Below are 15,757 nucleotides of genomic sequence, written 5' to 3' on the forward strand. Positions count from 1 at the left end.
GCAATATACCTGAGTTTGTACGCTACTAATTTTTTGGTGTATAAAATATTTCAACGAGAATAACTACAATGTTTCTGTACAATTCTGTAAGTTTGTTCATCAATTAAATCATAATTGTGTGCAAAGTAATGATTTTGTTACATTTCACCTATTTATATCTATTTGATGACGTGTATTTATATAAGTCATTTATTTAAAAGTCCTGTGGTTATTTTTAGAATTAAATATTTCATAATCATGGGGATTTACCTATGGATTACTATACCGTTTCAAAAACGGTCGGGTACATTTCTTTATACACTCGACCACATTTGAATCGAGATTTATAACTTCAACAGTCCTAGTGTTACCTTGAGATAGAAATACAATAAATGTGTATAGCGTGTGTAGATGACATATATTTTTTTTTATACATAATGTATTTTATTTTATATACTTAAGACTCTACTAATGATGAAAATTTTTAATAAGCACCCAAAAGCTGATCAGATTTATTTGTTCAGTCTAGGTGGTAGAATGTTAAAGACAGGCATGGGCATGATGGGGTTGATTACTTAAACATGTAATCCATTAAATTACAATTACTTTGCTGATGAAATGTATCGATTACATTACAATTACACCTTATTTCAAATTACATTAGATTACTTTTCTTTAAAGTAATCATAATTGCTTTGGATTGCTAATGATTACATTGTATAGTGCAATATCAAAGAATTTCTTATATTAACTTTTTTTAAAGCTAATTTTGGTAATTTTTTTAAAGCCTTAATTTATTCATCTTATTTAAAAGAATAAGACAGGGAACAGTGTAATATGTATCAATTGTAGCATAGACGAGTGTCCTTTCTCTATGTAGAAGATATAACATTGTTTTTCAACAAGTTTTAGCAAACTGCCCTATTAATAAAAAACCTGAACAAATAATGACAAAATAATTAAGTATATTTAGGAAATAATTCATGGAAGCCATAGATTGTTGGAAATTTACACATGGCCTGGGCCGTGATACTCGATTTTTATCCTGAGCGTTAGCGAGAGATAAAATTAACGAATATCACGGCCCAGGCCATGTGTAAATTTCCAACAATCTATGGCTTCCATGAATTATTTAGATTCTAATAGGACAAATACGGTCTTTAAAAAACTGAAGTGAGGGTGGGTATGCTGTGTATGTGGCTCTTCTTTTTTACTCCATGTTAGATAAAGCTGGATATCTTTATAAATATGTAACTTGTGTAGGCTATTTCGAGAATAACTGCTAGAAAAAAACTTTTTTATTCTTTAAGTTCTCAAACCCAACATTTGTCATTTTTAATTTACATGTTTTTCTCGTAAGCTTCCGTCAAATCAAAAGTTGACATTTTGTAACTAAGTTGACTTGCTGAAATGGGTAAATATGCAAATAATGCAATAGAATAGAAAATAAAACAAAACCTACCTCAAAAAATCAGTTTTAATACAATATCATACGAATTCCGATGGTTCACGTAACAGAACTTTCAAGTTTAGCGGTTTCATTTGTATGACGTCATGTTTTGAAATGACTTAAATGCGCCAAAAAGATTAATAGACTTTCGCGGAATTTTATTTAATTTTTATTTTGTTGATTTCTCCGAGCTCTCGTGCATTACTTCTTTTTATTATGCATACGAATAAGAATAAAAGTTACTTTGTCTTTTTTAATTGCACTTTTTAAAACAATAAAATCGGCAAAGGATCTGCAAATAGGTTCCAATACATGTAGATTTACGAAGGAAATATATTATAACAGCCATTATTATGCATATCTCTGAGTTTGCGCTAAGTATATTTTATCGAGAATTTTATCACAGTGTTGTTAACAAAGCTAAAGAAGCGCGTCATATTAGAATTGTTCGTAAAAACCCAGTGATCGCAATAAGCTTGGATCTGTCATGTAAATAAATTATTATCTGATGTATATGTTATACACGTGCTCAATATCCATGCTTCTTTGTTTACCCTAAGGTGACAATCGGTAAACTTCGGCTTCAAAACACGGCAATTAACGAGCTGCCATATTTGTTAAATCAGAGAGCGAGAGAAAAAAATGGACGATTAAACAATACATGCATTGGTTCAAGAATTGAATTAACATTATTTTTCACCAGTCACTCTTTTCTCTTGAGTTTAAGTGGGCTCATTTATGTCAACCATCAAAGTTAAATTGGAACTAAATGTTTTCTGCTATTGAATTTAAATATAGCTATATCAGAATATTGGGCACACTTATATGAAATTGGAGTTGATATCAGAAGTGTTCAATCGTGGAATACAAAATGTTTTCTAGGCATATTCTTGTATCACTAGTGCTCAATCTCACACCGAAACATTTGGAAAGGTAAATTCTTTTAATAAACTTTTAACTAAATAAAACACACATTTTCACTAGATACATACCCAACTTGGTTATATTAAACTTGATATATAGATAATACGATTTATCACATTAAACAATGATCCATCATAACGAATTCTAGTTTCCTAATTTTTCATTCACACTTTTCATTTTCTTGATTTTATATTGTCTATCAAAAGCTATTTTCATATATACAAGATTTGTAATCAGCAAGTAATCATAGGATGGAATCTTGAAGTCATCTAAAAGTCATCATGATTACACCTGTTTTGTACAATGTAATAGATAACATTTCAATTACATATAATCAGAAATGGCATGATTACTGATAACATTGAATTACGCTGCAAAATGTAATCGATTACATCTGATTACGATTACTGATTACGATTACCCAATGCCTGGTTAAAAAGCGATGGAGACAGTGCAGGGTAACTCATTTTCACATACCACTACAACAATATTTCTTCAAAACTCGTAATAACAACTATTGCATTACAGAAAACAACAAAAATACAAATGATAATGAAAAAAATTCTACCACTACTAATAAAAATAATAATTATCAAATTATTATAATATCAAGATAATTTTTTTTTTCTTCTTTTTTTTACGTAATACTATCTTTATGGCATATTTGTTGAACAATTTACTAAGTTTACAGCTTGTAACTTAGTATCCCTAATGTTAGTTTACCTAATAGTTTAGAGAAGCACTATTTGGTTATATATAACTTATTCATAATATTAGTATCTATAGAATAATTGATTTCACAATTATATAAAATAAATATTGTGAATACACATACAGATCTTTGTTAAAAAAAAAATTCCTTTTTTTATACATAACTTTTCCGGAATCTTTTCCGTTATCGATATTATCAAATGATCCGTTTTCCATTGATATAATAATAATAATAATAATAATAATAATAATAATAATAATAATAATAATAATAATAATAATAAAATAAATAATAATAAAAACAATAATTATAGGAACAATTTTATATTAAATATTATTATTGTTATTAACTTGTTATTATGATAACATTACTAATTTAATGAGGCATATGTTTTGTTTTTACAGTGATTATGTGACGGAATTTGCAAAGACGAATTTTATACGAAATAATGTCCGGACTAGGAACAATCCCTTCCGTATGCAGCAGTGGATCATTGATGACAAACTACGCAAGAATTGGTCATGCTGCACAACAAGTTTTTCCAGATATCTTACAGGATATTATATCGATAAAAGAACCACAATATAGACTATATAGTGACGTGACAAGCAATCGGTATCTAAACCGTAATTTGCGAGCAGATGAATGGTCAATGATCAACAATGTACGTACAAATGGTTACGTGAACTTTGATATTCCATTGATTTATAAACTTGTCAGAAATTTAAACTTAGTTCCACCTCCGAGTAATGGATGGGATTTTCACACTCCTCCGGCAGCCAATGAAATATTACCTGGTGATGATATTGAACGAATCAGAAGGACAAGAAATGAAATTCTTCATAGAGGGAATGCACAATTATCGGATTTTGATCTTACTGATTATTTTACAACTTTCAAAGCCATCGCTGTTCGATTGGAGGCTTATCTTGGTAAGCCAAAAGGAGAGTTTTTACACAAATTTCAGGATTTGGAGAACTGTAGCATGGATGAGATTACTGAAAAGACATATTTGGAAAGTCTAACAATACTAAGAGAACGGGAAATTAATCTGTCTAAAGCTGTGGAAATTATGCGAAAGGATCTTGACTCACTTTTGTATAAAGGTAAGAACGCATACAATAATTAATCTTTTCCTCTTTTAAAAACGTGAGATTTGATAAATACATGTTATTGTAAGTGTACAAAGCTCAGTATGACTGATTTGATGTGTTGTTTCGAAAACTAAATCTTCTAAAGAGTAAAACCACAAAAATACTGACCTCAATATTCAAGTCCCTAATCAAATGTCAAAATCAAAAGCTGAAAAACATCATTCTTATTCTATGATATTGACAACGATGTGTGAAGAAAAACAAACTGACATAAAAGATAAAAATATATAAAAAGAATCAACATTGTTTTATAATTCAATTAACTATATAACAAAAAACAAATATGTAACAAAGAAGCACAAAAAAGGCACCAAGACAAATCACATTTATTTAGCAAAAATAAAAGACATAAAATACTAGAACAATGATTAAATGACATGATGTATAAGTACAGAGGCACGTCATATGTATCAGAGAAACACTTAAACATGTAAAATGCATATAGGCAATTAGACACATAACATTAAAAAAAACGAAAGACAAGAATGCAATGATTTTCATAGAACAATAACACAATGGCGAGAAAAATAAGCGTATTTCTTTTTGTTTTCATATATATTGATTTACATTAATGCAGATAAATTGATTTAACGCAAAAACATTTCTTTGTCAAATTTTATCAGGAAACACTATTCATTCAAACTCAGCTCCCAAATTAAAACTATATAAAAAGATTATTTACAATAAAAAAAAATGTTATATTCATGCTTGAGAACTGTAGCTTGAAATTTTAAAGTTATTTAAGGAATGACTGTAATATTTTTTATGTCTATGAAGAAATAACATAAAAAATTTGGTGCACACTGAATAACGCGCGTAGCGGGTTATTTAACAGTATGCACCACATTTTTTATGTTATTTCGAATAGACAGAAAAAATATTACAGTCAATTCTTATAATTTAATTCTAAATTCCATTTTAACCGTAGAAAACCATGAAAAAACGTTGATGACGTCACGGTCACATGACTAAATTATGTCTATGGGCTCATAACAAAATAACGTCAACCAATCAGAAGACGTGTTACATCCAAAATTAAATTATATATGTATGATAAACATATTTATAAGCAAAGAGCTACATGTTTATAAAGATAAATGTGGTGTACATATATTTGACCTAAACCTGCTTACTTCGCACATTGTGACTTGGATGGGGGTTGTCTCATTGGCACTGATACGAAATCTTCTTCTTTCTTTTAGTGCTACTATAGGTTGCTTTTCTGTAAATATCTACAATGTAATTTCCAATTGGAACTCCTTTTTCGACTACGACTGTATCAATTTTACTATGAATTCAATCCAAGAATGGAAAGTTCATATGCACTACTATTTTTTTTAAAGGTCAAAATATAGGTTTGTGCGGCATATGTTCGGTGTTGATATGAATATCAATTATGTGGTCATTTTTATAAATTTCCTGTTTACAAAACTTTTAATTTTTCGAAAAACTAAGGATTTTCTTGTCCTAGGAATAGATTACCTTAGCCGTATTTAGCACAACTTTTGGAAATTTTGGATCCTCAATGCTCTTCAACATGGTACTTGTTTGGCTTTAAAACTATTTTGATATGAGCGTCTCTGAAGAGTCTTATGTAGACGAAACGCGCGACTGGCGTCCTTAATTATAATCCTAGTACTTTTGATAACTATTTCAACGTTTACATGCCCCGAAATTCTACGAGTTTAAACTTACACTAAAATTCTTAACAACCCCTACCTTGACAATAAGGTTCCCACAGATTTCAATTTGACCAAAATGCATATGCATATTTACTGGTAATATTCTGAAGTTATATCTCTACGGGATAAAACAAAGATATTAAATCTGGGAACCAGTACGTATATAGAATTAATTTATGAATAGTGTATATCTCCCCAAAATTGGCGTGGTTTGAGAAACAGCTGTATTCATAAAGTGCAAACTGTTGTAAGGACTGAACGTTTCCCATATAACTATTGATATGATGGTTGTTGGGTTTTTTTACCACAATCATATCATCCTTTTTATATTTACAATGTCACGTCGTATTGTATTCTGACAACCATCGAAAGGATGAATTCAACTTCTTTTTTTTAACAAGCCTTAGTTTTTTGGGTTTTAATCTTTAAATATTATAAAAGTCATACGGTGATCACGTGAAAAATTACTGGCTATGTTATTTTTTCTTTGTTGTAACATTCAGACTGAATAAAAGATGACATGACACATACCCGGAGACGCTATAACTGTAACGTTACTGATTACCTCTCGGCTTTTTTTTGTATATTGATCGTTTGTCAACATTTAAATTAACACATGTTAAGATAAATCATATATCTCTTACTGATACCTTCTATTCAATAGCTTTTGGTGATTTCTAACCTTCTGTCAGAAAAATCTTGACAAGAAGACATATATAGAATAAGACTCCATTCATGCTACATATCTGGTTGTCAAACAACAATGGTGCTTAGTTATATTAAAAAGATTGATTGGAAAATACCTTAAAGCAATGAACCAAAATCGTTCTTCGACAACTTCCCTCATTTATTACGTAAACGCAATAAAAGTATATACGTGTATAGATATTAGTATACCTTACATTTATGATCAAAAATTATATTGGGTAATCAATAAGCATGTAAAAAGGAAAAATTAAGTTCGGATTAATCTAAATAGGACGAACGAAAAACCCTAGCTTCTCGATTTTTACAGGAGTTATATTTCATCAAAATGACGTCACATATGAATTAAACAAAATGACAAGGACAGGATAGAAACTTTTCGAATGAGGAGAAAACAAAGCTTGGAAATCAAGTGATGAAGATGTTCTTCATAAACAGCCCTTAAAAGCTCCGTCAATAGTTTACAGGCAAAACAGTCTACATAAATAAGGCCGTTAGTTTTCTCGTTTGAATTGGTTTACATGGTCATTTCGGGGCCTTTCAAAGCTGACGAGGCGGTATGAGCTTTGCTAATTGTTGAAGGCTGTACGGTGACCTATAGTTGTTAATTTGTGTGTCATTTTGGTCTCTTGTGGAGAGTTGTGTCATTTGCAATCATACCGCATATTCTTTTTTTTTAATACATATTAGAAATTAATTCGAAGACACAAAGCTGTGCCCTCAGAGAAATAATTTTTGGGTTGCCGATTTTGAATATTAACCTTTTTCTACTGGCTATAATTGTATTAGTTTTTATTTACTTGTTGTCTTCAAGCGCGAAAACAACCACAATACAAATTTTCCATGAAAATTAGAGAAGGGGCTATTTTTATTACTTCTCTTACCAGTTTTATGAGTCTCAACCTGAAGACAGAGTCAAAGTGTTATTCGTTATTTTCTTGTATTTTATATACGTATTATATCAATTGGTTATCTTACACATATTTGTTTTGTTGTTTTCTCTTAAGGACAGTTGTATGTTCCAAAACGCAGCTACATCCGGTCAAAATAAAGACGCTTAATCCCATACTATGGTTAAAAGTGTTCTCCACTTTCTGGCAGTCAAAGGAACCTTTCAAATATGTTGTTTTTGTGATGTAATGCCCAATTTATTCAATTTCTTTTACAGAGACAATCAAAGTTTTCAATTTGTCATGGCTCTAAATACTACTGTGCAAAACCTTTAACTGTAAAACCTATTGTTGTTTAAATTATTCTCGTCCTGATTTTTGTTGACGTTAAGAAAACAACAATATTAATCATGTAACTAATAAAGATTGTCTCTGTAAAAGTGGATTTTGACGTTTAGAAAGTAGTATTATATGTGTTATATTATCATCATCATTTACTTGTAGAAAGTCATCAAATTGTAATTGAAGAATGGGAGGAACAAAATAAATTGTTCATCAAAACAGATGCCGTTGATTTCGTTTTGGAATCCTTGAAAGAGATGAACTGCTGTACGGTCATCGGTACATCAGGAATTGGAAAATCTGCAACTATTCATCATATTGCACTATTTTTACGCGACACTGAAGGCTATCGTATTATTCCTATACACAGTCCTTCCGATATCGAAAAGTACTTTCAGAGAAATCAGTCGCAAATATTTGTAATCGATGATATATGTGGAAAATATACTGTTATCCAAGCAGAAGTTGAAAAATGGATAAAAAGAAATGAATCAATTCAACGCGTGTTAAAATGTAATAAATTTAATATTAAAGTAATAGCTTCATGCCGCATTCAAGTGTTCAATGAGACTCAGTTTAAAAGATTGAAGTTATTTACTGAGAACTTTTGCAATTTATCTTCCGATAACTTTCATCTATCACCTCAGGCAAAACTACAAATTGCCCGTCAATACTTACCTGAACCTGCGGTGGATAATATCAAAAATGATTTAGACAAATACGAGTTCCTGCCTTTAATGTTTGCATTGTACAAATCAGTATACAAGGAAAATGAAAATTTTGACGTCGTTAAGTTTTTCAAAAACCCGTTTAATATATACACTGAAGAAATAAATGCGCTGTATGAGCTTCTCGACAAAACGAAATTTTGTGCATTGTTTTTCCTTGTTATATATAATGGTTATTTAGATGTATCTTTTTTTACAAAAGACGAAAGTGAACAAGAACGACAGACGAGAGAAGATTTCATTGAAGATTGTGGAATTCCAAGAATCACTCTTCGCCAGCGTATACTAGAACAACTCACATCTCTTGTTCCTCTATTTATTAGATCAAATAATGATTTATCGGGACACGTATTATCATTCTCTGCCATACATGATAAAACATTTGACTTCCTTTGTTACTATTTTGGCAATAACTTTCAGCAATCATTTTTACGCTTTGCTGACAGTGAAATGTTAAACGAACGTACAATGCTTAAATCGTTAGTTTCAACGGATGAAAATATTGAAGAATTCACTATCTTGATAGATGATTTCAACGAGGACAGGTACTTTAAAAGAATAGTACATCAGTGGTCTAGTGGAAAGCTTGCTAGTTTATTTTACAGCAGGCAGATGAATTATGAAACATACAGGAATAAACTTATTAACTTTCTAAATAGATTACCCAAAGAAAAATGTGAGGAAATGATGACTATTGAAATCGATAAAACAGTTGTTCAGTTTGATTTTATTGATGATAGTTGCTCTGGATCACTTCCGGTGTCACCGTTGAGTTTATCTTTTAAAAGAAATTTTTCCGATTTTGTGAGATATATATTAGATTTCATTAAGAACACTAAAGGAGAATCATTTTCTTTTTTACTTATGAAAGCCTGCTGTTTAGGGCTAACAGATATTGTCAGGGTACTAATAGACAAGGGTTCGAATATTGATTTCAGAGATACAAATGGATGGACTCCTTCAATGGCAGCCTGTGAACATGGTCATAAAAGTATATTAGAATTGTTACTTAAATCTAAAGCAAATGTAAGACAAGCTGATAACTATGGATGGACGCCATTTATGAGAGCATGCGGAAAGGGTCATGCAGATGTAATAAAACTATTAATAGAAAGTGGAATAAAAATTAATCAAAAAGATAAATATGGACAAACACCTTTCATGTTGGCAATTGAAAATGGTCATCATAATACCATAGAGCTTCTGTTGAATAAGATTACAAAATACGAGATCGACAATAAGGCAAAATCACCATTAATATGTGCTTGTGACAATGGGTGGAAAAATATAGTTGAACTGCTTATAAATCGCGGTGCAGACGTAAATACGGTTGATATTTATGGGATGACACCTTTATTAGCTGCAGCTAAACATTGCTACAAACAGATTGTGATGATACTATTGGCATCCGGTTCAATTGTTTATGGTATTCGTGAAAACATATCTATCTTGATTAAATGGGCATTCTATGGTGGAAATCAAGACGTCATTACCATTTTGAAAAATTGTCGAGATGAATCTGAAGGTAGTAAATGTGGATGGATTCCGTTAATAGCTGCTACCATAGAAAAACAAGATACTCTTGTTAAATTGTTAATAAGTCAAGGGGCAAACGTCAATATATCAGATACAGATGGTATTACTCCGCTCTCTTGGGCGTGTAAATTGGGTCATTTCGAAATAACCAAAGTACTTATATCAGAAAAAGCAAATCCGAATTCCTCAGATTACTTGAGAAAAACACCTCTTATATATGCATGCCAGAACAATAATATTGATATAGTTCAATTACTGCTTAAAATAGTAACAGAAGTTAATTCTTTCGATGACAAAGGAGATGCACCTCTCCTTTCCGCTTGTAAAAATGGCAACAGGGATATTATCCAATTATTGATAGAAAAAGGAGCAGACGTTAATGTATTTGATAAAGAAGAAGATACACCTCTTATATTGGCATGTCACAAAGACAACATTGATGTTGTCCGATTATTGATAGGAAAAGGAGCAAACGTTAATGTATCTAATATGTTTGGAGAATCCCCTCTAATATTGGCATGTCATAAAGACAACACTGATATTGTCCGATTATTGATAGAAAAAGGAGTAAACGTTAATGTATCAAATAAAAAAGGAGAAACACCTCTTATATTGTCATGTAACAAAGACAACACTGCTAGTATCCGATTATTGATAGAAAAAGGAGCAAACGTTAATGTACCGGATGCCGATGTGGAAAACCCTATTATATGGTCATGTTACAATAACAACAGTGATATTGTCCAATTATTGATAGAAAAAGGAGCAGATGTTAATGTATCTGATAAGGATGGAGATACCCCTCTAATATTGTCATGTTACAAAGAAAACACTGATATTGTCCGATTTTTGATAGAAAAAGGAGCAGACGTTAATGTATCTGATAAGGATGGAGATACCCCTCTAATATTGTCATGTAACAAAGACAACAGCGAATTGATCCGATTATTAATAGAAAAAGGAGCAGATGTTAATGAATCAAACGAAGACAGAGAAACCCCTCTTATATTGTCATGTTACAATAACAACAGTGATATTGTCCGATTATTGATAGAAAAAGGAGCAAACGTTAATGTATCTGATAAAGAAGAAGATACACCTCTTATATTGGCATGTCACAAAGACAACACTGATATTATCCGATTATTAATAGAAAAAGGAGCAGATGTTAATGAATCCAACGAAGATGGAGAATCCCCTCTAATATTGGCATTTCATAAAGACAACACTGATATTTTCCGATTATTGATAGATAAAGGAGCAAACGTTAATGTATCAAATAGAAAAGGAGAAACCCCTCTTATATGGTCATGTAACAAAGACAACACTGATATTATCCGATTATTGATAGAAAAAGGAGCAAACGTCAATGTATCTGATAAGGATGGAGATACCCCTCTAATATGGTCATGTTACAATAACAACACTGATATTGTCCGATTATTGATAGAAAAAGGAGCAAACGTTAATGTATCTGATATGGATGGAGATACCCCTCTAATATTGTCATGTAAAAGAGACAACAGCGATATGATCCGATTATTGATAGAAAAAGGAGCAGATGTTAATGAATCCAACGAAGATGGAGAATCCCCTCTAATATTGGCATTTCATAAAGACAACACTGATATTTTCCGATTATTGATAGATAAAGGAGCAAACGTTAATGTATCAAATAGAAAAGGAGAAACCCCTCTTATATGGTCATGTAACAAAGACAACACTGATATTATCCGATTATTGATAGAAAAAGGAGCAAACGTCAATGTATCTAATAAGGATGGAGATACCCCTCTAATATGGTCATGTTACAATAACAACACTGATATTGTCCGATTATTGATAGAAAAAGGAGCAAACGTTAATGTATCTGATATGGATGGAGATACCCCTCTAATATTGTCATGTAAAAGAGACAACAGCGATATGATCCGATTATTGATAGAAAAAGGAGCAGATGTTAATGAATCCAACGAAGATGGAGATACCCCTCTAATATTGTCATGTAAAATAGACAACAGCGAATTGATCCGATTATTAATAGAAAAAGGAGCAGATGTTAATGAATCAAACGAAGACAGAGAAACCCCTCTTATATTGTCATGTTACAATAACAACAGTGATATTGTCCGATTATTGATAGAAAAAGGAGCAAACGTTAATGTATCTGATAAAGAAGAAGATACACCTCTTATATTGGCATGTCCCAAAGACAACACTGATATTATCCGATTATTAATAGAAAAAGGAGCAAACGTCAATGTATCTAATATGTTTGGAGAATCCCCTCTTATATGGTCATGTAACAAAGACAACACTGATATTATCCGATTATTGATAGAAAAAGGAGCAAACGTTAATGTATCTGATAAAGATGGAGATACCCCTCTAATATTGTCATGTAAAAGAGACAACAGCGATATGATCCGATTATTGATAGAAAAAGGAGCAGATGTTAATGAATCCAACGAAGACAGAGAAACCCCTCTTATATTGTCATGTTACAAAAACAACAGTGATATTGTCCGATTATTGATAGAAAAAGGAGCAAACGTTAATGTATCTGATAAAGAAGAAGATACACCTCTTATATTGGCATGTCACAAAGACAACATTGATGTTGTCCGATTATTGATAGGAAAAGGAGCAAACGTTAATGTATCTAATATGTTTGGAGAATCCCCTCTAATATTGGCATGTAATAAAGACAACACTGATATTGTCCGATTATTGATAGAAAAAGGAGCAGACGTTAATGTATGTAATGACGATGGACACAACTCTCTAATATTTGCATGTCACAAAGACAACACTTATATTATCCGATTATTGATAGAAAATGGAGCAGACGTTAATTTATCTGATAAAAGAAAAGTAACCCCTCTTATATGGTCATGTAAACATGACAATATTGATATAGTCCGATTATTTTTAGAAAAAGGAGCAGAGATTAACTTGTGTGATATTGATGGAATGACTGCTTTGCTATATGCTTCCAAAAGTGGGTTTTTCGAAATAGTTGAAGAATTGACAATGAACGGAGCTGATGTTCTCTTAGCGGCTAAAAATGGGAAAACGTCATTGATGTTTGCAATTGAAAACAATGATCGTCGAATTGAAAACTTTCTTAGTAAACACCTATACAAATCAAAAATATTCGACAACAATCGTAAAAGATCTATAAACCAAACTGGTGATGAGGTCATCTATGAACGAGCAACCAAGATAATGAGAGTGGATGAAGCCACACATTAAAAAGCAAGGATGTTTTGTTTTAGTCAGAAAATGTCAATGCAGTCAATTTTAATATTTCTGATATGCAATCTTATGAGGTTATTTTCAGAAAGGAACAATACAATGATAAACCTATTTGAATATTAAGGTTCCATATGCTTGTTTCTTACATTAAGTTTTTCGGACAGAGTTTTCAATACCAATTTATAAAGAAAGGTGTAGTCGGTAATTTTTCAGTTTAAAGTCATATGAAACTTCAAGTTAAAAAACAAATATGCATATGTTTTTTTACAACTAAATTGCTAGTTTTAATTATGAAACTTATGTACATATACTTTATCTCAAGAAATTTCTATAATTTGTCCAAATTTAGAAGAAATTTACTTTTTTAATTGCTTGCTTCCAGCAAACAATTTTCCGATATGTTTTCCGCATGCTGCGTGACCTTTCTCGTAAAATTCCGGTGTCCATAATACGCAAGTGCGAATGGAAAGCCAAACGTAAACATCGCTCCGTCATCAAAATCATTTTTTTCTTATTGTACATGTTATACACGTGCTTACCTGAATATCCGTGCTTGTTTGTTGATTGTTTACAAACGGCTAACAATCGTTTATCTTTGGCTTCAAAATATGACCATTAAATAGCTTCCATATTTTCACAACAACTTGGATCGATTGAAATATTTTTTGACAATTATACGAAATTTATGCGGAAGGAATGATAAAAACGTGCACAGAAGACTAAGTTTATGATATGTGTATGCATTGGTTCAAGAATTGGATTAAAATCATTTTTCACCGGTCACTCGTTTCATAGGACTTTAACTTTTTGACTGTCATCAAAGACTGTTTACAAACATTTTTTAGGCATGAAAATGTCTTTTTTTATATTACTTACTTGTATGTGATCTCTTGGCATGTGATCTCTACTACCCAATATTCCAAAATCTGTACTATTTTCCCGACATAATGATATCTGAAGTCACAGTTATTTTCATGGCCATAAAAAAAAGAAGATGTGGTATGATTGCCAATGAGACAACTATCCACAAAAGACCAAAATGACACAAACATTAACAACTATAGGTCACCGTACGGCCTTCAACAATGAGCAAAGCTCATATCGCATAGTCAGCTATAAAAGGCCCCGATAAGACAATGTAAAACAATTCAAACGAGAAAACTAACGGCCTTATTTATGTAAAAAAAAAATGAACGAAAAACATGCTGATATTTATACATTGTACAAGAAAAAGTGTATACATACGTGTTGTATTGATATAATAATACTAATAACAAATAAATGTTTGTTTGAAAAGCTCGTTTTAGTTCAAACAAGAAACAAAGCATATAGGAAAAGCATTATTCTTACACCAGAATCACATAAAAAAATCAAAAAGTCGTATCTAATGTACTTGTGGGTTATACTTGCATAAGAGATAATGCTTACTCCAGTGAATCACTCGGATATAAACAACGATAACTAATGTTGCATACATATGAAGTCATATGAGAAAACATAGGAACAGCATATTAAAACTAAAACTACATATAATAAGTTCTTGTAAATGGTGGTGATAATTTTAGAACTTCTACAGAGTATTCAAATCGCTCCAATCTAGATAAAAGAAACAGTAGTGCAACGTTCATTTTAAATCGTAAATATTAATTGTAATATGACACCACGAAATTATCGAGAGTACACCACTACGGAGAGATATCAGGTATGTTAACACGATGAGTGTTTTGGCCGCATGTAGAATGTTAACACGATGAGTGTTTTGGCCGCATGTAGAGTTATAAAAATATGCTTAACTATAATCCTAAACAATAATCGTATTAACTATTAAAATTGTTAATATGGTTGTGTCAAGAAAACAACATTACGACAAATTTATTTAAGGAACGATTGTAATATTTTTTCTTTCTATGAAGAAATAACATAAAAAATTTGGTGCATACTGAACAACGCGCGTTGCGGGTTACTTAACAGTGTGCACCACATTTTTTATGTTATTTCGAATAGACAGAAAAAAAATATTACAGTCATTTCTTAAAGTTTAATTCTAAATTCCATTTTAAACCGTAAAAATCATGAAAAACAACGCTAAATTAAAACTGACGTGGAAAGGTAACACCCGGCCCTTAATTTTCATGAAGCCCAGGTGGTCGTGTGGTCTAGCGGGACGACTACAGTGCAGACGGTTTGGTGTCACGATATCTCAGTAGCATGGGTTTCGAATCCCAATGAGGGAAGAACATAAAAATTTGCGAAAGCAAAGTTATGGATCTAACATTGTTGGGTTGATGTTTAGACGAGTTGTGTATATATAATGTACAAAGCCATGTATTACCATCACTGCTGGTGATCCGATGGATAAATCTGTTGTAGAGTTGTCACTGGCTCAGACGTACTTAT

General features: G+C 31.5%; 1 protein-coding gene across 1 annotated transcript; it reads left to right on the forward strand.

Annotated features, from left to right (window-relative positions):
* Positions 1–3,474: 3,474 nt before the first annotated feature.
* Positions 3,475–14,515, forward strand: LOC134718173 (uncharacterized). The gene is made up of 2 exons (XM_063580663.1): positions 3,475–4,171; positions 8,001–14,515. Exons 1-2 carry the CDS (start codon positions 3,514–3,516, stop codon positions 13,355–13,357), a joined length of 6,015 nt encoding a protein of 2,004 aa, XP_063436733.1. The 5' UTR covers positions 3,475–3,513; the 3' UTR covers positions 13,358–14,515.
* The last annotated feature ends 1,242 nt before the right edge of the window (positions 14,516–15,757 follow it).

Source organism: Mytilus trossulus, chromosome 5 (genome assembly GCF_036588685.1).
Source record: "Mytilus trossulus isolate FHL-02 chromosome 5, PNRI_Mtr1.1.1.hap1, whole genome shotgun sequence".
In the NCBI taxonomy this organism is placed as follows: Eukaryota; Metazoa; Mollusca; class Bivalvia; order Mytilida; family Mytilidae; genus Mytilus; species Mytilus trossulus.